Below are 23,077 nucleotides of genomic sequence, written 5' to 3' on the forward strand. Positions count from 1 at the left end.
AATGGTTGGCTAGGCCATTTCAGAGGGCAGTCAAGGGTCAACCACATTGCTTGTGGGTAGGAGTCACATGTAGACCAGACCAGGTTAGAATGTTAATTCTCTTCCTCTAAAGGACGTGCCAGTGTTAGATTGGGGTGGGCACAGTAAGAAGTCTCACAACACTAGGTTAAAGTCCAACAGGTTTATTTGGAATCATGAGCTTTTGGAGCACTGCGCCTTTGTCAGGTGAGTGATGGAGGAGCAGCCATCCGAAAGCTTGTGATTCCAAATAAACCTGTTGGAATTTAACCTGGTGTTCTGAGATTTCTTACTGTCTCTAAAGAATATTAGTGAACCTTGAGAGTAGATTGATGGGGCGTTAGGCCAGATTGAATTTGTTTTGCTTTTTGCAGACAGAAAGAACCTGGGCAATTTTCCACATTATTGGGTTAATGCCTATGTTGTAGTTGTAGAGGAACAGCTTGGCTGGTGATTAGTTGTGGAACAAAAGTCTCCTATGCTGCAGCTGGGGTGTTGTTAGCACCCATATCTTTTGCAATATCCAATATCTTCAGCTGTTTCTTCATAATGCTTAGAATGAATCAAATTGTCTAAAGGCGAGCATCTACGAAGCAGGGGGTCCCGTGAAGAGGCAGAGATGGCTCATTCACCAGGAATTTATGGTCATAGATGGTTCTGGCATAAAGATGACATTGGCACATCTGCTGGCGGTTGGTGACTAGTGGAGTGCCCCAGGGGTCGGTGCTGGGGCCTCAGCTTTTTACCATTTATATAGATGATCTGGAGGAGGGAACCGAGTGTAGGGTGTCGAAATTTGCTGATGACACCAAGATTGGGGGAACGGCAAATTGTGCGGAGGGTGTGGAGAGTCTGCAGAAGGATCTAGATAGGCTGGGCGAATGGGCCAGGAAATGGCAAATGGAATTTAATGTTGGCAAGTGTGAGGTGGTCCACTTTGGTAGGAAGAATGGTAGGCGAATGGGCCAGGAAATGGCAAATGGAATTTAATGTTGGCAAGTGTGAGGTGGTCCACTTTGGTAGGAAGAATGGTAGGAAGGACTATTACTTACGTGGCGAAAAACTGCAGCAGGCGACGGTGCAGAGGGACCTCGGGGTCCTTGTGCATGAGTCGCAAAAACCCAGCTTGCAGGTGCAGCAGGTGGTCAGGAAGGCAAATGGGATGCTGGCCTTCATAGCGAGGGGGATTGAATATAAAAGTAGGGAGGTCTTGCTGCAGCTGTATAGGGCATTGGTGAGGCCGCAGCTGGAGTACTGTGTGCAGTTTTGGGCGCCGCACCTGCGCAAAGATATTTTGGCCTTGGAGGGAGTGCAGAGGAGGTTTACTAGGCTGATACCGGAGTTGAGGGGGTTGAGCTATGAGGAGAGGCTGAATAAACTGGGCTTGTACTCGTTAGAGTTTAGAAGAATGAGGGGAGATCTCATTGAGATGTATAAGATGATGAATGGGATGGACAGAATAGAGGTGGAGAGATTCTTCCCGCTCAAAAAAGACAGTAGGACTAGGGGGCACAGCCTCAAGATAAAAGGGGGGCGGTTTAGAACGGAGTTGAGGAGGAACTTCTTCACTCAAAGGGTGGTGAATCTCTGGAATTCTCTGCCCGTTGAAGTGGTGGAGGCTGCCTCACTAAATATTTTTAAGACGCGGGTTGATGGGTTTTTGATAAGAGAGGGGATTAAGGGTTATGGGGAGAAAGCGGGAAAGTGGAACTTAGCAGCGACAGATCAGCCATGATCTTATTGAATGGCGGGGCAGGCTCGAAGGGCTAGATGGCCTACTCCTGCTCCTATTTCTTATGTTCTTTGATGTCCCATGTAATCATGATATAGAGTGCTTTCTTGGGTAACCATTGCTCAGGCTAAACCACCTAAGATGCAGGTATGTCTTTGTGCATTTCTATATAATTCCTCCTTAGACTCCAGCTCTCTGAAGGCCAGTGAAATGTCCACCATATTATTTTAGAATATTTAAATAAAGATTGAATTTTTTGCAATGGTAGGTGATACAGAAAGGAAAATATTTTTTCTTTAAATTGCAACTAAGTAAACACACCTAGAAGAACTCTTGGTTTAATTCCATTCCCTATATTTTTATTCCTTCCTTCCCTCCCTCTTAAAAGAGATAGTAAATTAGCTTTGCAAGCTTTTCCTGATATAAAATTCCAATGTTGACAATCTTCAGTGTAAATAAAAATTTGTTAATTGCTCCTGTTGGTGCTGATCTTAAATGCATGTCCTCTGGTTACTAACTCACGGACCAATGAAAATAATTTGTGTTTCAAAACCAAGTATAATTATGAACATGATCAAATTTCTGCTTAACCAGCTTTATTTTAATGAGAAGAACATTTGGTTCTCCAATTTCTCTTAAAAACCAAAGCTCCTTAGTCTTAAATCCTTAGTGAATCTCTTCTCATTTTATTTTGCTTAAAATGCCACATCTGGACATGGTATTCTAAGACATTTATTGCCTCTTTGCTTTTATGCTGCAATCCCTAATTATGGAATCCATAAGCTGTCCTCCAAGATTTAAAGTAGTTGGCACAAGCCATAGGAAAAAGACACTTTCAATAACAGTTAACCTGCTAGGTGTAGCTAATTTTTCCAATTTCATCACTTGAATATTAAAGAGCAGAAAACATATGATCAACTTATCCCTGTATAACTTCAGCAACCATGCAGATAATGTTAAGTGCTGCTCAGTATGGAGTACAATAATGTTTACCATGTTTCTAACAGTGCTTTGAGGTTTTCATGGAGAATGGTCCGATTACAGAGCTCTGGGGAGGCTGGCATAACCTTGGCTGCTCTTATGTTTCTAAATGACTCACTGTAGAAGTGGGAAGGAACAGTGCATGTCAGGAGGACTAAAGTGATTCAAAAAATAGAGCAGATCAACTAAAACTGGTGATGGAGTACATTGAGGCAGATCAGATGAGAGGTAGAATTCCAAGGCACAATAAACTAAAATCAGAGTTATGGGAAAAATAGAAAAGAAAATAGGGCTATTTTCTCCAGTCACACAAATAACCAGCTTCAAATATGACAATAGTATGATGATATTGACAAGGTGATATTGTGTCTTTTTGTAATGACTTTAATCAGGCCATTGAGGTTGGCCTATTGGAGTATCAACTCCCTGATTAAGAATCAGAGTCGCCCAACCTGACTGTCTGCCCCTCTATTGTGGCTATATTCACGGCCGGAAGTCCTGGAAAAGGAGCATGTGGTGTCTGAGGGCACTGTTGATGCCTTCCGTGCCTGCTGGGCACCATAGGGACAGGGGTGTATTATTGATCCCTTTAATCACATTTTAATTTGATGTTTTAAGTTTCCTTTCTGCTTTGTTTCAGGTGGTTTTCCACCTTTTAAGGAGCTGCCCCTTTTGAGTTGTCCCTAAGTTAATTTGATTTTGTTTATTTGGTTGGAACACTAAGAGCTCCCTGATTAAGGATCCAATTGATGGACCAATCAGGGAGTCTTTGCCTTGTTCCTCTGACACCCCCAAAGGTAGATTATTAACTGATAGCACTCTGTGTACTGCTGAGAGTGTTGTAAATAAAGGGATTCTGGTAAAGGGATGTCTCCACAGACTTATTACACTGACTTAATTAGAAATAAACAGATTAATATTTACAAATTATCATCACAATTATTAGTTTAACCAGCTTAGAGACATCTTCGAGCATGTACAAATTTAATCAGAAGGAATGCACAAGTGGTCAATCTTTTCACTAATATAAAAATGTGATTAAGACATTAAAATCAAGAGATGAGGTTTGCTTCTGATTCAGGATTTAGTAATCTGTCTAACTGATGTTAAACAGGTTGACAGAGGTAGAACAAAGTTGAATCCTGTTTTAAAATTAGGCTATCAAGAAACATATGTAGCATTGCAAAAATTTATTGGGAGATGAAGAACATATTTACAGATATCATATGTAACAGAATCTCCTCTACAAAAACATTTATTGTATTATCAATCACCTTGAATCATTTACAAGGCACATTTAAAAGTAAGGACAAGATAATATCTTGGATTCTTGTAGGTTGCTGTTTGAGTTTATTTAGGATGTTCACCTTGAGACTTTAGGTCGTAGTTGTATCTGAGGACATAAAAGAGACAGTAAAGCAGACTTTGAAAGGACAATGACGTTGGTGTTGAGCATGGAATTAAACAAAAAGTAGCCCATGTATCATCCTTCCTTACCACAGTGCTACCAAGTAAATGTCAGTACTTGTAAAATAGGATCCAAAATGGAATTGCAGAGACTCTGACAAACAGGAGACCCACCTGGAGATATCATACTTATTTGTGAAATAACACAATGAACTTCAGTTATTCAGTATTGTAAAAAAAATCCAATATTGAGGATTAATCAAACTGAAAATGATTTGAATCCCAGAATCTTGGAACAGTTCGCTTTAAATATTATAACATGGAAAGAAGATTGGCTAACAAGAAACAAGAGTTTAGGGATTGCAGGATAACAGACTGTAACGAGTAAGGTGCTGGAGTCTCTAATAGCAGCCTATATTGCAATCTATATTAAAATCTATATCAATGATTTAGATGGAGACCAACTGTATTGTAGCCAGATTTGCTGACAACATAAAGAAAGATAGGAAAGAAAGTTGTGAGGAGGACACAGTCTACAAAGATTAGATTAAGCGAGTGGGCTGAAACTTCAGATAGAATATAATGTGGAAAAATATGAGGTTGTCTGCTTTGGCAGGAAGAATCGAAAGTAGAATATATTTGAATGGAAAGGGACTGCAAAATGTCATGGTACGGAGAGATGTTCTTGTACATTAATCATAAAAATAAGTATTTAGGTTGCAAGTGGAAAGTTGTTTTCTTATTTCAAAGGGGATGGAGTTTAAAAGTAGCACAGCTGTACAGGACATTGGTGAGACTGTGTACAGTTTTGGCCTCCTTACTTACGATATCCGTACAGTTCAGAGGAGGTTCACTAACTTGATTCTTAAGATGAAGTGGTTGTCTTAGGAGGAATGGTTGAGCAGGTTGGGCCTATAATTAATGGAGTTATGAAGAATAAGGGGTGATCTTACTGAAATACAAGATTCTCTAGGGACTTGACAGGGCAGATACTGAGAAAATTTTTCCCTCATGGGTGTATTTAGAACTGGATGGCACAGTTTCAAATGAGCCACGAGAAGAGCATTTACAATGGCAAGATGTCCCACATTTGCTGCACCATGTCCAGCATCCAGCATTTTGGTCAGGTCTCAGTCTGAAAATGGCACAGGCTTCCTGGCAGCCATCCTCTGTTTTAACTTGGAACAGGTGCCGGGGAAGCATTTAAGTAGAGCTCCACAGCAAATGAAGCACTCAGCCTGAAGACGGACCAGGTGAATCAGATTCCATCAGTTGCCAAGGCAGTGCAGAACCTGAGAAAGATTTTTTCCTCTAAGTGGCTAAAGAAATGGCAGGAAAACCGACATACCACTGGCCAAATCCCACTTTTCCCACCCGATTCGACTGCCAAAATATCAGAAAATTCCAGCCATTATCTTTGGAATTCTCAACCCCAGAGTAGTGTTTGCTGGGTCACTGCATACATTTACATGAACACACAAATCAGGAGCAGCAGTAAGCCTCATTGCCTCTTGAGCCTGCTCCGCTATTCAATAAGATCATGACTGACCTCATTTTAACCTCAACCTCACATTCTTGACTACCCCCAATAACCTCTCAACCCCTTGCTCATCAAGAATCTATCTACTTCTGCCTTCAAGATATTCAAAGACTCTGCTTCAACCATCTTTTGAGGAATAGAATTCCAAAGTCCCACAACATTCAGATAACTATTTTGCCTCATCTCTGACTTAAACTGGTGATCCTTTAGTTTTAAACAGCAGTCCCTAGTTCTAGGTTCTCCCGCAAGAAGAAACATCTTTTCCACATCTACCATACCAAGCATCCTCAGGATCTCATATGTTTCAATCAAGTCCGTTTTTACTTTTCTAAACTCCAGTGGATATAATCCTAGCCTGTCCAATCCTTCCTCACAAGACAACCACCCACTCCAGGTATTAATTAAGCAAACCCTCTCTGAACTGCTCCCAATGCATTTACATCTTTCTATAAAGGAGACCAATTTTGTACACAATACTCTAGATGTGGGCTCACCAATGTCCTAAGTGAAGCATTACCTCATTCTCTTATATTTAATTCCCTTTGCAATAAACGATAACATTCTATCATCTTTGTCAGTTACTTGCTGCACCTGCATATTAACCTTTTGCGCTTCATGCACTGAGACAACCAGATCCTTCTGCATCTCAGATCTCTGCAATCTCTCATTTAGATAATTTGCTTTTTTTCCATTCATCCTGCCAGAATGGACAATCACACATTTTCCCAAATTACACTCCATTTTTCCAGATCTTTGCCTACTCATCTAACTATATCCTTTTGTAACCTCCTTATATCCTCTTCAGAACTTACTTTCCTACCTATCTTGGTGTCATCAGCAAATTTAGTCCCTCCATCCAAATCATTTATATAAATTGTAAAGAGTTGAGGCTCCAGCACTGATTCCTGCCAACCAGAAAAACACCCATTCAAGGCTGAATTAGACAGATTTTTGATCTAGAATGCAGATAAAGGTTATGGGGAAAGAATGGCATAGTCAGGTTAACCAAGACCTTGCTTATTGGCAGAGCAGTCTTGAAGGGCCAAATGACTTGCTTCTGCTTCTTAAGTTATGTTAAAATAGTGAATGATGTAAATTAACAGATTTTATCAATGAGAATATTTAGGGTTTTTTTTTTAAATTAAAAACTTTTCAGACTGGACATCATTTGAATGTTTCAAAATGTTGCATTTTATACATAAAACTCTTACATCTGACAGAAAATAGTATAAATGCATTTCAGGGAAGCCAGATAAACAAGTGGGAGAAAGGAAGCTGAAAGAGTTGGAGGACGAGAAGGTCATGAGGGGCGAGAGCTCATTTGAAACATAAATGCAGGACTGAGCAGTTGAACTAAACATTCTGGTTCTGTGCTGTTATCTTGCTAAGGAGTTTTTGAATATATGGTAATGGGATGGACAGACTTGGAGAATTCATTTTGATTTGATTTATCATCAAATGTATTGGGGTAGTGAAAAATATTGTTTCTTGCGTGCTGTACAACACATACCATTCAGAGAGTACATAATGTAGAAGGAAAAGAGAAGGTGCAAAATAAAGAGTCAGACTGAAGCAACTGAAGGAGGGGAAGGAAGTAGGATCCCGGACGATTCAGGTCAGAAACAGAAACAGAACATATCAGAGAGGTATAAGACTGAAGGAGATTGCAAGGATGGAGGGAAGACAATGATGCACAATGATAAGAATGGTATTGAATGAATTAGGGGATTGACAGCCAGTGTAGTGATCAAAGTTGGAATTTATGGATATAGCAAGGCATCTGTTAAAATAGTCAAATCTGGAAGTGGCAAAGGGGTTCTGGGCTGAAGATTTAAGTTGAGTGCAGAAGCAGACAACATTGGATGTGAAATTAAGAAAATGATGATGAAAACTAATGATTGGACTTATTGACATATAACTCTGCAATCTCTACTAGAACCTCAAACAGGAGGGAAGGCAGGTTTAATTCATAGTTTAAAGAGGCTTTGAAAGTGAAAACAATCTTAATTCAGAACCTAATATTTCTAGGTGTAAACTTAGAGAAGTAAACAAATTTTTGCTACAGCTGATACTTACTTTGCAATTCGAATTAGTTGAGTACCACCTGCACAGCCCAAAAAGAAGTTTACAGCAAACAAACTCCAGTTCTTTGGAATAATCACAAGGGAGTATCTGGACCAAATCAAGCCTGTTACAAAACAAAAAGCAATTATTATTTTTATTGTCCTGTCACAATAAAAACATGCAATGTTGCCAAAGAAAGCATAAAACCAGAAAAAGACTTTTGGGCTTATTGTGGGTTCTATCTAGGCAGTGGTGTGTGGTATTGTTGCTGGACTGGTAATCCAGAGACTGACGATAACGCTCTGGGGACCTGGGTTTGAATCCTGCCAAGGCAAATGGTGAAATCCGAATTAAAAAAAGCCTGGAATTAAATATAAACATACCTGAATAGGATTTTCAAAAATTTTGGGTGGCACAATGGTTAGCACTGCTGCCTCAGTGCCAGGGACCCAGGTTCAATCCAGTCTCAGATCACTGTCTGTGTAGAGTTTGCACTTTCTCTCCGTGTCTGTGTGGGTTTCCTCCAGGTGCTCTGGTTTCCTCCCACAGTCCAAGGTGTGCAGGTTAGGTTGATCGGCCACACTAAATTGACTTGTGGCGGGGGATAAGCAGGGTAAATGAGGGTTACAGGAGTAGGGCTTGGGTGGGGTTGTGGTTGGTACAAACTCGATTGATTGAATGGCCTCCTTCTGTACTTTAGGGACTCTATGATCCTACTTAATGCCTGGACATTGCAATCAGTTCACTGCTGACATCAAGCAGTTTCCCCACAGTTTAGGAGGCTTCAGTCTAGAGTTTGAATTTCCTCTGTGATTCTAATTTAACTTTGAATTTGCCACCATCAGAAACTGCAGGCAGAATGATTGCACTGAGAAATTCTCAGGAAACAAAGTAAAAGTAAAAAGCAGGGATTGTAATTCACATTTTAATCTATGTACAGAAACTGAAACAAATCATGGGATAACATGCGAAGGAAACTTAAAAAATAAAAACTATTAAAAATTATGAAATTTTCAAAATCTCCAAGGGACTGTGACTCCATGGTCACGATTCTCCCATCCGCACCCACCACTTTTCTGGCAGGTTTGGCTGGGAGATCCACGTCTGTGGCCTTGTACCAGGATTTGTGCATGCACCGGAAATATCACCCAGAGCTGACGAACGGTCGCCCACCAGACCACGCTGGAAACCAGCAGGAAGGCAGGTAAGTCATTTAAATGTTTTTAAAATCTATTTTAAATATGCAGATTTGTTAATTATCGAGACCTTTCAGGTCCCAATTGAATCTCCCACCTCGCCAGGAGTACTTCTTTCCGGTGGAGTTCAGACTAGGTCCCCGCAGTTAGGGTGCTAGTAGGAGACACTGCCGGAATGAAGGGGTTGGGGGTTGGGGTGCAATTGGAACCCCCCCCACAAAGCAATGCCAGCCTCTGCCACATGACACTGCCCAAGGGGCAAAGTGCCCATTCCCAGGAGGCATCTTGGTATTGCTCATTGGGTAGTGGGCAGTGCCCAGTTACAATTGGTGGGGGGAGCGCCTGGGCATCAGGGTGCTCAGGGCTGGCTGGGGAATTGTGGGGGCTGCAATCGGGCCATGGGGGTGGGGGTGAGAGGGGCAGTATTGTGGGGGTCCTGGGCTAGTCAACAAACGGGAATTTGAAGTTTGGGGCCACTGCGCATGTGCAGAGCTGTCAAACCCCAGCGCAAATAGGTCCCGCCTCCCCTGGGTTTTTAAATAACATTCATGACTGGGACCTCCTCAGTGCACAGAGTGTGTAGATTCAGGTGAAAAGTTGAACTGACAGAACTGTCGTGATCTAGAACAGTTTTCCCCCAATTCAGCACTTTTGGGAGAAGCACCCCCTACATTTCTAAAATTAGTGCAGATTGAAAAGTGGAGTTGAAACCACATTCTGATCTTAAATGATCAAATAACAGAGCAGGTTGAGAGGCTAAATGGACTACTCCTGCTCCTAATTTGAATGTTCATAATTGCTTTCTCAGGGGCCAAAAATTTGCTTAGCAATAATTACAACTTATATTTCAATGGTATACTAAGTTATCCCTGATTAAAAAGGTTCAACATTTTTATTAGGTTTAACAGCAAGTATTGTACATACAAATTTGAAGTTCACATTGATTCATTAATTCTATACTGATGCAATTGCAAAGATAGCAACAGGACATGCTTTGGAGGAGCAGAGTAGCACAGACAGCAACTTCTGTTTTTCAGTATTTGACTGCACATGCAGACACTAGCAGAAGAACAGGAAGGTGGTAATTCCTGTTCACTACTCACAACAAAAGCAATTCAGCATCCCACTCAAAGGCTGGGATCTAAGAATGAATAAAGCGTAAACTAAAATAAATCACAAAGAACATTTAAAAACTTTACATTACCTGTTGCACAGAGCACTCCTGACTGAGATACACTAAGTTTGTCTGGAGGCCTGGTCAAGTCAGATAATCCGGCGATGACTAAACCCTGTACAGAAAATAAAGGCAGAATGAAGTAAACCACACAGCTCAGCATGAAAACTTATCAACAATACGTTCAGATAACAAATTTATTGCTCTCACTGAGCAATGTTCAAGGTTGCATTTACTCTGAGCTGAACATATTGCAACTACACTAGGGTTCAGTTTTGCTCCCTGTTAAAAAAAAGTTACCCTAATTTTTCTTGAGTGCTTTGTTTTCAATTGTGCAATATTGGCAATCTACAAATTAGGTTGAAGTTTATATTTGGATAATAATTTCACCAATTTTTATGTAAAGAATTTTATTCTTTAGGTAAGATTTATATACAGATCATCGAAGTATGGATAAAAGCATATGGAGGCGCAGTGGCACAATGGTATTGTCATTAGACTAGTATTACTGAGATCCAGTGTACTGTTACTGGGACTCAGGTTCGAGTCTCACCACGGCAGACAGCGAAATTTGAATTCAACAACAATCTGAAATTAAGGGTGGGGTTTTCTGGCTGAACTTGCCTCAAAACGGAAAACGGTGCCCAACGTCAACAGATTTTTGCATGCTGTCCCGCCCGTTATGCTTCCTATGGCAGGCGGGATGGGAAAATTCCCCCCCCAAAAGTCCAATAATGGCCATTGTCAATTGACATAAAAACCCACCTGGTTCAGTACCATCCCATAGGGAAGCAAATCTGTCATCCTTAACTGGTTTGACTCTGGGTCCACAGCAATGCCCTCTGAAATAGTTTAGCAAAGCACTCAATTCAAGAGTAATTAGGGGTGGTGCATGCTCCATCATTGGCAATCTTATAGTAAACTCAAACCTATTTCTATCGCTCCCTTCCTTAACAAGACTCTATCCATCTCTATCTTAAAAATGGACTCTTCTCCTACATGTTTAGGAAGAGAGTTCCAAAGACTCATCTGTTTTAATAGGGCAACCCCTTATTTTTAAACAGTGGCCCCTACATTCTCCCAGAAGAGGAAACATCCTCTCCACAGCCACCCTTTCAATTTTCAGTCAAGTTGTCCCTTGCTCTTCTCATGGCTACTGACACACAATTAAATGCAAGAGAGTTAGAATATTAAACAGAATAGACAAATGGTAGGCAATCTGCAGCCTGGGATCTGAGTGCAGCCCATGAGACATTTTGTTAACTTCCGCCCATGTGCAAGGTCGTCACATTCCGCTGATTTCCATCCATGTAGTAGTTTCCTACCCATATGACTAAAGTGATAATGCATTTGTCTAAGGGATGAAAGCCTGGGGATGGGTGAGCGTGTGTGTGTGTTTGTGAATGTGCACATTCCAACAGCACTCTTCCAATCTGAACCAAGGGGGTAACTCCTCCAATTAAAATGACAAAAAAGGAAGACCCAAGTATGCTATTTAACAAGAGAACTTTTTAATTATAGTAAACATACAGATAAGAAATAGAGATTCGGCTGGCCGGGGAGAGTTTGGGGTGGGGGGGGGGGGGGGGGTAGCGGGGGGGGGGGGGTGCGGTGCGGAGGACATTGGTAGTAGTTACAGCCAGCGTGTGATCATGTGGAAATTGAAAGTTCTGGGCGCAATATTTCTAGCTTTTAAATTCTTAACGTGACTTGTCCTAAATCAGTCACAAATCTTTATACATTCCAAGAAGTAAAATGGGAATTATTTGGCATAATAATCAATCATTCTCATTGTAATAGGGTTTAAAATTTAATGAACATTTTCCTTGTCTATCTAATGAGGTTTTAATATAATAACAATTAACACAAGTGTCCTGCAATTACTTTGTAATAAATGGAATCCCCTTCCAGGTGCCAAACAGGTTTAATTAGTACAGCTTTTAAATTTAAAAAAAAAATCACTTGCACGATAATTGTTTTATGCAAGTGCTGGAAAAGATACAAACACAACAAGTAACATTCGTCACCATACACAACATTTGGTTTAGTTATAAAAAATTATATTGTCATTATCATTTAAAAACTGTGATTCAGTCATAAATTATATACACAATCAGATACAATGGCAGGTTTATTCTGGCTAATACACGTCTGAATAAGTGCTTAGGAAGTCCTTATCCATTTTATGCCAACCAGCAAAATTGACATATGTTGTTGATCAGGTTTGTGACCATTTAACACTACTTCACAAAATCATCTGTTGATAAAGCAACAAGTTAAGGAAGGCATGAAAATGTCTGTTCAAATTAAGTAAGTCAACATCTTCAATTTTATGTCAAAATTTGAACAGTATTCCCCTTTTCCACACAACTACGTACGGTCATTTGTTTAACAGAAACAGAACTTCTGAAACTTTAAAACAGAGGACTGGAAAAGCCAATAACTGATGTGTTAACCTGAATTAGCAAGGCTCATTTACATTCAAGAGAAAAGTTCAGCAAAATTTAGTCCGTGTCACAAACCTTGTTCAGTAGCAGTCATAATATCGGATTTGCTAAACCTTTGAGTTTAATGGAACATGGTATACTCACCCATTTCGTAAGTGGTGACCAGAAAAACACTGTGCGAGGACCTAGAAACAAAATAGAAATAATTAAGATTTACATTTTCAGAATACAATTTACAAAATCCTTTACTTGCTAAAATAAAGGCCAATAATAAGCATAGCACAAACTGAGAAGAGAAGTTAAGGTAAATTAAGTGACAGTTAAGTGAAGGGTTGTAAAAACCTGTGTATTGTCGATGGCTAAGAAAATTCATAGATCTACCAAAGATGAATTAATTTAAAACTGATACACAGCCCTACTTTCAACACAAAGATCCAGGGAAGATATGTGTTTTTAAAGGAAACATTCTGGAAATTTAGGAGGAACTTGTCAGGAAGGTTCAGCTGAAAGCTGAGATCAAGACAGCTAACAGGAACATTTTTTGGTAAAGTTTTTTTTCCAGATATCCATTTAACGTGCAATGACTTAACCTTTAATTGATTAACTAGATTATACATTAATTCTAGTAAACAACTTTTGAAATGTTACTATCAAAGGTAGGGCCTGGACAAAAGTCATACATATTTGGTCACTGCACTTACGCAAGGATATTTTGGCCTTGGAGGGAGTGCAGAGGAGGTTTACAAGGCTGATACCGGAGTTGAGGGGGTTGATCTATGAGGAGAGGCTGAATAAACTAGGCTTGTACTCGTTAGAGTTTAGAAGAATGAGGGGAGATCTCATTGAGACGTATAAGATGATGAATGGGATGGATAGGATAGAGGAAGAGAGACTCTTCCCGCTCAGAAAGGACAGTAGGACTAGGGGGCGCGCAGTTTAGAACAGAGTTGAGGAGGAACTTCTTCACTCAAAGGGTGGTGAATCTCTGGAATTCTCTGCCCGTTGGAAGTGGTGGAGACTGCCTTGCTAAATATTTTTAAGACGCGGGTTGATGGGTTTTTGATAAGCGAGGGGATTAAGGGTTATGGGGAGAGGGCGGGAATGTGGAACTGAGCCACGACAGATCAGCCATGATCTTATTGAATGGCGGGGCAGGCTCGAAGGGCTAGATGGCCTACTCCTGCTCCTATTTCTTATGTTCTTAATCCTCTTATTCATGATTCTCATGCAATATTCTTGTGCCAGCCAAAGAAACCAACTTGCTCCTAGTCCAATGCTATGCAAGGGAGGGAAATCACCAGCTAAATTTTAAAATACAGCAGGTGTAGTGCTTCTGCACAAAAGTGCACGCTCAAAACCATACCCCAAAAATGCACCTGCCAAATCACCTTCTTTGGTTCAGTGGATATTTTGGAGCAGAAAATATGAAGTAGGTAAAAGTACAGCTTTTCCAGTAACTTGCTGCTGAAATTGAAAATCTATAGCCCTATTTGCATTATACCTCAGTGTAGAAACTAGTAACAGCCACACCAATCTGGTCCCAAACATATAGGCCCATGCAAAGCATTATTACCACACAAGTTTTATTTCACAGCTCATTACTATTAAAAGACTTTAATTCAACCAGGATTTATACTTCTAAAATGTTTCACCATCTACAAGGCACATGTCAGCAGTGTGATGAAATACTCCCCACATGCATGGGTGGCTGCAGCTCCTATAACACTCAAGAAGCTTGAAACCATTCAGGACAAAGTAGGCCACTTGATTGGCACCATATCTACAAACATTCAATCCTTCCACCACCGACACTCAGTAGCCACAGTGTGTACTATTTACAAGATGCACTGCAGCAATTCGCTAAAGAACCTTAGACAGCACCTTCCAAACCCACGATCACTTCCATCTAGAAGGGCAAAGGCAGCAGATAAATGGGAACACCACCACTTGCAACCTCCCTTCCAAGCAGCTCACCATCCTGACTTGGAAATATATCGCTGTTCCTTCGCAGTCACTGGTTCAAAATCCTGGAATTCCTTCCCGAACAGCATTGTGGGTCAACCCACAGAACATGGACTGCAGCGATTCAAGGCAGCTCACCGCCACCTTCTCAAGGGCAACTAGGGATGGGCAATGAATGCTGGCCAGCCAGTGACACCCATGTCCCATGAATGAATAAAAACATTTTGAAAAAAATGAACTTTAATAAATATCGAGTTGCAGTGCTGGTTACAAAAAAATTGCACAAAAGCAGTTAATTGATTGGAAAAGTCACCAAGTGATTGGAAAAGTGCCAAGAATCCTACAATTGTAATGTCATTTCGTCAGAGCAGATTGCAATAGGTTATCTCATTGTAAAGTTATCAGCAAGATCATCATTAAATGAAATAAGCCAAATTAAATGTAAGCAGTCTAACATTTTGATTCTGTTTTGCAACAGATTAGAAATAATGCTTTTACAAATATTTTTCTCATTCTTTTAAAAATAGCTATTAAGAAGCAAACAATGCTTTGAAGATCATATCACAACTTCATTTGATGGAACAAAATGGTTGTCAAAAGTAATTCAACATTAGCAATGAAAACGGTACATAAGGAAAATACTGTGGATGGTGAAAATTTAAATAAAAACAGAAACTTTGTGAAATATTCAGCAAGTCAGGCGGTACCCAGGGAGAGATAAACTGAGTTACGAGACCTATGACATTTCAGCAGGACCGATGATTGGTCATCGATCTGAAATGTTAATTGTTTCCCTTCACAGACATAATCTGACCTGCAACAAAAAGAGGGTTTGGTAATTTTGGCTGGAATAGAAGACACTGTCACAAAACTGTAAAATCCCACGTGAGGTCAGTGAACCCTCTCTTGGTCCGCCCTCTTGTCTGCTCAGGTTCCTGCGGTGGGCGGGGTGGTAAAATTCTGGCCACAGTCTCAAAGCATTTTTGACAATAAGGTCATGTCTAAATGATGGATCAAATGAGACAATTTTCCAAATACAACGACTTGACATTTTAGAATTATATTTGAATGCTTATGTATTTAATGCTTTTTAAACACAATGAGTTCTTTCAGCTGCTCTGGAGTTTCTCTGGAATGAATTCAAGTACTAGCGCACAAATTAATCGATTTATAGAATTCATTGTATTATTCTCTATGTTTTAGAGCTAGGCAAGTAACCAAGCTACCCACCATGATCAATAAAATTACCCAATAAGTAGTTTAGCCTAGATAAATCAAATAATTGCTGATCTGATTCCCAGTCTTTATTGAGAGCAACAGGAAGGGTGGCACAATTAATCTTGGCAGGGTAAAACTGGGACTGGCAATACCCACAGATGGGACATCTTTCTCATCAGCTTTGACAGGAAAAGACCTTTGACAAAATATCTCACACTGAGATGATGGAGACACTCTTCATAATGGCTTGAGAGGGAATTTGCAATTACATGCAACTGTTCCACACAAACATTGGTAGCACAATTTCCAAAAATGAGCAAGGAACTGGACAGCTTTCCAATCCAATGTGGAACAGGAAAGGCCATCCTGAGTATGTGTGGAACCTTTTGTTGAGTTGATCAGGAAGGATACATCAATAAGAGGGGTGACGATCCCAGACAGCGGAGGCATGCAAGTCACGCCTCCTTGTACATGCACAACATTGCCACATTCTATCCTGTTCTACTGAGAGTTTGCAGATTGGTGAGCAGCCACTACCAGTTTAAATTGGCCATGGGAGCCAAAGTGAAATGCAGCTCCAGCATTCCCATTCTTTGGGAATTAGAATGACCAACCTGCCGTGTCAGACTATCTAACGTGCTGGGGATGTGGCTTTGAGGCATCAGCGCACACGTCAAAAAGTGAGAAGCATATAGTTGAGATTGAATAGAAACTGCGTATGTAGAAGTGCTCCTTTTCAACTATGGGAAAGAACTTGATCATCAGGTGCGAGATGCTCTCAGTGCTGCTCTACACAGTACAGGTCGAGCCCACATACTGCTCTTACATCAACACGTTCATACGGCCATTTTCCACGAGAATGAAAATGGACTGTGCCTGCAGCAACAACGTGCAAAGGAAGAAACTTAACTAATGTCACCCTTTCTTGATGTCCATTTATGAGTGCGGCTGCATCAAGCTAAACATATACGTTGGTATACAAATGACAAGTGCCACTCTGTGCTGAGGTTCTGCCTGTCTCTAGTGTTATGAAAGACAGGTCTTTCCATGTTACTGTGAAACACTCCATTCAGTTAAATTGTACCACACCACCTGATGCTTGTGAAAACGTTTCCACATCTTTGACTACAAGTACATCAAGCAGTAATCGGCAAGAAATCTCCCTGAGGCTCTGCAGGAACAGATGTTGCATCCTATTGGATGATCTCAGAGCAGATTATCAAAGTCAGTTGGAAGGATGCCTCATTTGCATAATTTTAAAAGGCACATCAAAACATAGCTTGGCTGCTGGTGAGAAAGACCTTCCCTATCAGATCTTCATGCATACCTTCAGTCTTAGCAAGGCCTTCGAAACGGGTATGGTGGGAAAGAGACCCTTGTCCACCTTCTTCTGGCACTTGCCTTTGTAAAAGTCTGGGAAGGCATATAGTGGTGCTTGTCAAGGTTTATCCCAAGCAGCAACACAATGCAGGAGTCCATACTCTTTAGGTTGATGCCCAGGGACCCCAATGCAATAAATATCTGGTGCTGGAGGTCCATTAATTCTGATCTCAAAGATGCTCTTTGGTCCATATGAAATTTGCTGCTCTTCTTGTGCAAAGTGTTGCTGCATCTGAGTGGAGTAGACCAGAACTTTGTGGATTTGTGGACCAAGTTGGAGCAGTTGCCTTTGCAGCGACTGTTCTGAGCTTTAGTGTGCTAAAGCTTGGAGTAGTTGCTGCAAAGGCTCAATGGGGGAAATCTACAACCCTCCAGCAAAAGTATGCCAAGAGGCTAGAATCCAGAGTTCAGGAACTCAGTGTAAACTCCACAGCTGAATGCACTAAAAAATGTTTTGCATGAGATAAACATGTATATAAATTACAATTATAAAGTAGTGATGCAGCTCTGATGAAACTAAATGCATGTTATGTAATATCAACATTGAATTTGAATTATGTATTTTTTCAAATTTTATGAATAAAGTATATATTTAGAAAAAATGATGAGAATGTCTGTCCCCAGTGATTATGCAGTGACATTTGGTCCAATCATGTGCATGAATGTTGGAAATATAAAATTGGGTTTGACTATGACATCCCCCTCTAGGCTCAAATAATCGCTAACTCTGAAATTTACAGCACAGGAAGCCATTCACATCCTTGTTGAGAGTGTTGGCTCTGAAAGAGTTATCCATTTACCCAATTCCCTTATCCTTACTCCACACTATGTATTCATCCACTTCCTCTTTAGAGCTATTAAAGACTTTTTCCAAAAATTGCTCCATATCACAAGAACCATTCATGTGAAAGGATTTCTTCTAACCTCTTGTGTTGTTCTTTGGAAATGATTGTAAATTTATGCCTTTTAGGCACTAGTTTACAGATTAGAGGAATACCTAGTGAAAGCTCTTGACATCCTTCAATGTCAAACTTCAATGTCTTAATGAACAGCCCCACATTCTTCAGTCTCTAGATAACAAAATACTGTTCTAAAATATCTTTCAAATTTTCCACATTAAATTTAATCTAATACTTATCTGCTCATATTCTCCTGGTTTCTTACAGTGCTATTCCTGTTACCCAGGCTTCATACTTTTGAGCCACCTGTAAATTGTGATAATGTGTCCTCTACATTCAAATCATTAACTTCTAATTAAATTGATGATTCCAAAGGGGAATGCACTGTTTACACCCTTCCAGTCCAAAAGAAATTCAGCTCTAGGCTATTCATATTGTTAAGGTATGCTGTCATGGATATTACAAATTCTTAGGAAAACTGTTTTGAAGATCACAGTTTGTAAGCCTTGGATGGAGTTTATAGGCTGTTTCCAAAATGAATTCCTGAGGATCACATGACTTTCCCCTGTGAATTCAGCCTGGAACCTCTTCAGCCATGTAAAGAGGAGGTATCCTCAGATATATATTAAAATTCAATGAGTGTTCCAAAATAATAAAGCAAAACTTGTTGACAATGTTTTTTTCCTCCAAACACAAGCCACTAAGTGTGAACAATCTTGGCCTTTTTGACCTCAGTGGGTAAGAAGACTTCTGATAGCTGCAATGGAATAGCCACTTGCCAATATGGAAAGTGACTCAGCATTCTTGTACAGGCCATGTGATTATAGCCATCTTATCTCATCAGCGAAAAGCTTTAAAAAGGGCAAGAAGCTTGCAGATCCAGAGACAGACAAAGAAAGGCATCTAAAACAACTACTGGTCAGCCATAAAGTAACTTGACAGCTATAAGTGCCCCGGCTGCAGAGTACAGAACCTTCTCTCCTCCCTATGATCCTGATTCCACCTAGTAAACTCACCTGTTAACTCAACCTCTTACATTTTAGCAGTGGAAGCCATCACAGATAGAGACAATCCAATGATTTTAAAACCTTTGCTTCAGATACTGCAACACCTCAACTTCAAAAATATCAATCCTGCACCAAATATGAACAAATTTGATCCAATTTTTGAAAGTATTGTTTTATCTTCATTTGTAACTAAATATGGCACCTGTGTTAAGGAGGAACTTTATCTTTTCTTAAGTAACTTCCATAGCAAGAGTTAAATAAACAGACCTTTTCCATTTTAAGTAAAAATGCTAGGTTATATTGAATTGAATACTTTCTCCTTGGATAAGAAAATACACACGCACACACATACATACAAGTACATTGCTCATGCATGACTTTGCGAAAACACCTTTTAAAGCACCCCTGACAATATCCTTAGAGTTATCATTGACCATCCATATAAATACTGTGGCTAAAAGGGCAGAACAGAGGCTAGAAATTCTGCAAAGAGTAACTCACTCCTAACCCCCAAAGTCTGTCCCTCATTTTTGAGGCACAAATTAGGAGTGTGATGAAATACTCTCCACTAACCTGGATGAGTGCAGCTCCAACAACACAAAAAGTTTCACCGTATTCAGGACAAAGCAGCCTGTTTGATTGGTACCTTGTCTAACACCATAAACATTCATTCCTTCGACCACTGATGCACAATAGTAGTAGCATGGACCATTTACAAGATGTAGGACAGCAACACACCAAGGCTCCTTCCACAGTACTTTTCAAATCCACAACTACCACCTGAAGGACATGAGCAGCAGATGTTTGGGAACCACCGCTAGCAAGTTCATCTCCAAGTCACTCACCATCTTGACTTGGAAATATATTGTCATACCTTCATAGTCACAAGGTGAAAATTCTCGAACTCCTTTCCTAACTGTACTAGATATAGTGACACCACATAGACAGCAATGGTTCATGGCGATGGCCGCCACTGCTTTCACAAGGGTAGGTAGGGATGTATAATAAACACTGGCCTGGCCAGTGACATCCACATCTCATGAACATGCCAAAAAAGTCGTTAAGAATAAACACGTGAGTGGTACACATAAGGAACCAAAAATACTTCAAGAAGCAGTTGGGGTAAATTGGCAAGTAAAAAAAAAAATCCAATTAAAAGAACTATTCATTACAGCATGATCAATATAGTCACATAAACTCAAAAACAGCATTAGAAAAATTTCAAAGATACCTGGATGACCTGGAGGAATGAGCAAGCCAATGACGATTTCTGATAAACCCTGGAAAATCACTATATGCTATTCGCCAAAAGAAACAAGCCAAGGAACAGGATACGAAGATTGAGCTGCAATCAAAACCAGCAGAGAGCAGAGGTCCCTGGGCAAACTTTCCAGAGGAATATGGCTTCAGCATCAATAACGTAACTGCCAGGTTATCAGCCACGCTGGGCAAATTACGAGTCCTCTGAGGAAAGAATCATAAAAGCAACCCCATAACTTTCCTCAGACTGTACACAGCTTATATCTATTTAATCCTGGAATGCAGATAGGCAAGTGCACTGCAAGCCAATCATAAATTGAAATGCTCCAAACAATCTAGAACTGAGCAACAAGGGCAGCACCTTCCATTCCATGCTTTATCTACTTAATCTGTGAACAGCTGTTGATCCCAAAGCATGCAATAGAGAACAGGAGAGAGAAAAAAAGAGGGCGTGGAAAGAAAGAAAGAGTGGGAGGAGAGGGGAGTGGAAACATAGCCTCAGTGATTGAAGTTGTAAGGTCATTTTAGAAGATTTTGCTTTGGGCCACAGTGAAACGTTTGTATTCAGTTTTTGGAGAGCCAGCTGGTGAATCCCATTATTCCATCTTTCAGTATTTTTCCAGAAACAATCAAATTTGCAAATAAAAATGCTCAAAAGTGACCTATGGCAGGCACCACATTCTAATCTCATCTCATATGGACTTGAAATGTTAACTCTGTTTCTCTCTCCACAGATGCTGCCAGGTTTGCTGTGTTTTTCCAGCACTTTAGAACCACAGAAAACTTAGTGCACGAGGCTGCCATTCGGCCCATCGAGTCTACACACCCCTCCGAAAGAGCATCTTAACCAGGCCCACCCACCTGCCTCATAACCCTGTTTTTATTTCAGATTTTCAGCATTCGCAATGTTTTGCTTTTATTACTAATATTAAATCTGTACTGTGGGTGACACAGCAGTAAGTACTGCTGCTTCACAGCACCAGGGACCTGGATTAGATTGCTGGCTTGGGTCACTGTGTGAAGTCTGCACGTTCTGCCCATGTCTGCACAGGTTTCCTCTGGGTGCTCCGGTTTCCTCCTACAGTCCGAAAGACGTGCTGATTAGGTGCACTGCCTATGCTAATTTCTCCTTCAGTGTACCTGAACAGGCATCAGAGCATGGCGACTAGGGGACTGTCACAGTAACTTCATTGCAGTGTTAATGTAAGCCTACTTGGGACACTAATAAATAAACTTTACTGGCTTCTGTTTACAAAGGACACTTAAGTGTCACAGCCTCGGGTAAACCACTTAAGTTGTGGAAAAAAATAAAATTATGCTCATAATTTATCTTTGAAAACTATATCCAGAAACGTAGAAGCTGATTTTGCTTTTAGTGTTTAGAAGCAAATGATCCGATGTGGGTGAAAAGCCATATTATCTCCAATTCGAACACTGACCTTTATTTCTAAAGGCAAAGCTTCAAGGACAAAACATAGCCAATAGCATTCTGAAAAAGAGTCAAGTTGATTACCCGCATAAACTCGACAGATTTCGAATTTACCAATCTGTGCAGCGGGAGTCATTTTAGCTCCACCCCACCATAATACCATGGCTACATTGCTAGCTATTCATTAAAAATACTGAGTGTTGATGTACCGGCGAGATGACAAAGTCCATTTTACAACGAGTTATGCTGGTGGAAAGGTGAACGTTTGAAGGTGAAATGGGGGATGGGGGCAGAAGTCCCTCATCTCACTGCCAATACACAATGTCCTTTTAGCAGCAACAGCAGCTGTCAGCCCCCCACCGATAGGTGACAAACTGACCAAGACCTTATATAAAAAAAAATTACAGGGGGATAAACAAGTCTTCGTGCATCATCCCTGTGTGTTTATTTGTCGATTGGAAAGCGCAAAGCCACATTTCAGAGCACCAGCAGCCACTGCCACACACACACACACACACACAAACTAACCGCAGGCTAACATCCGCCCCCCCCACCCCTTCTCCATTTCACAAACCCTCCAAACAGGATGGGTCTGAGCAGATCAGCACTGCAAGGCCAGACTGTTTACCTGCCGGGTGATTGTAGAGCGGCCGCAACCTGGCAGGAAGCATCATTCCGATCTTGTCCAACGTTCGGTGATAGCTCGCCCTCAGACCGGCCACCGCCATGTTCCAGCTGATAACCGACAAACTAACACTCGACAGGGTACACAACGGACGAAATCAAGAGGCTCAAAGTCGACAGCGGTCCAGTTCCGCCCTACAACTTTGCGGCCGGGCTGACAGTGACAAGGTTCCAGGCAGCCCCGGGAGGGGGGAGGAGGCGGGTCCGGAACTCGCGCGAGGGGGAAGGAAATACGCATGAGCAAGACCAGCTTTTCATCATTATTCGCCGAGCCATGCGTCACTCGCACCCGCCCCCTCCCTCCCTCCCTCTCTCATTCGCTCTCTCTCACACTGTGACGGATACGATTGGTCAATTGGCACGTCAATCATCCTGGGAGGAAGAATGGGCGTGTCACGGCGCTCTGGCCCCGCCCCTCATCTCGTGGCTCCGGATCTCGCGACGGTTCGGGCTCTGACAGACGGCCATTCGCCCAGAGCCAACATGACGGTGATCGCCACAATCATAACAACGATGTGAAAGAAGGAGCCGTTCAGCCGGGGACTGGGGGGGGGGAAGGGAGACGGTTGCTCAACGGTGCCCTTTAACCCCCTTTGGTGTGTGTGTGTGTGTATATCGGCTGGACGATGGCGGAGACCGGCAGCCGTTGAGATATCCTGTGTGTGTGTGTGTGTGTGTG

General features: G+C 41.1%; 1 protein-coding gene across 1 annotated transcript; it reads right to left on the minus strand.

Moving 5' to 3' along the window:
- Positions 1-3,906: 3,906 nt before the first annotated feature.
- On the minus strand, positions 3,907-22,608 carry mpc2b (mitochondrial pyruvate carrier 2b). Its single transcript, XM_080203807.1, has 5 exons — positions 22,343-22,608; positions 12,704-12,744; positions 10,143-10,227; positions 7,755-7,866; positions 3,907-4,124 (listed from the first exon to the last, which is right to left on the minus strand). Exons 1-5 carry the CDS (start codon positions 22,440-22,442, stop codon positions 4,082-4,084), a joined length of 381 nt encoding a protein of 126 aa, XP_080059933.1. The 5' UTR covers positions 22,443-22,608; the 3' UTR covers positions 3,907-4,081.
- Positions 22,609-23,077: the final 469 nt, after the last annotated feature.

This window comes from Carcharhinus amblyrhynchos, chromosome 15 (genome assembly GCF_965287045.1).
Source record: "Carcharhinus amblyrhynchos chromosome 15, sCarAmb.v2.hapA, whole genome shotgun sequence".
NCBI classification, from domain to species: domain Eukaryota; kingdom Metazoa; phylum Chordata; class Chondrichthyes; order Carcharhiniformes; family Carcharhinidae; genus Carcharhinus; species Carcharhinus amblyrhynchos.

Excerpts from the sequence above, each read along its gene's own strand:
- mpc2b (XM_080203807.1), bottom strand. The coding sequence starts at position 22,442 with ATGGCGGTGGCCGGTCTGAGGGCGAGCTATCACCGAACGTTGGACAAG. Across the intron at positions 12,745-22,342 it reads GCTCTACAATCACCCGGCAG|GTCCTCGCACAGTGTTTTTC; the intron begins GTAAACAGTCTG and ends TTTTGTTTCTAG. Across the intron at positions 10,228-12,703 it reads GGTCACCACTTACGAAATGG|GGTTTAGTCATCGCCGGATT; the intron begins GTGAGTATACCA and ends TTTTCTGTACAG.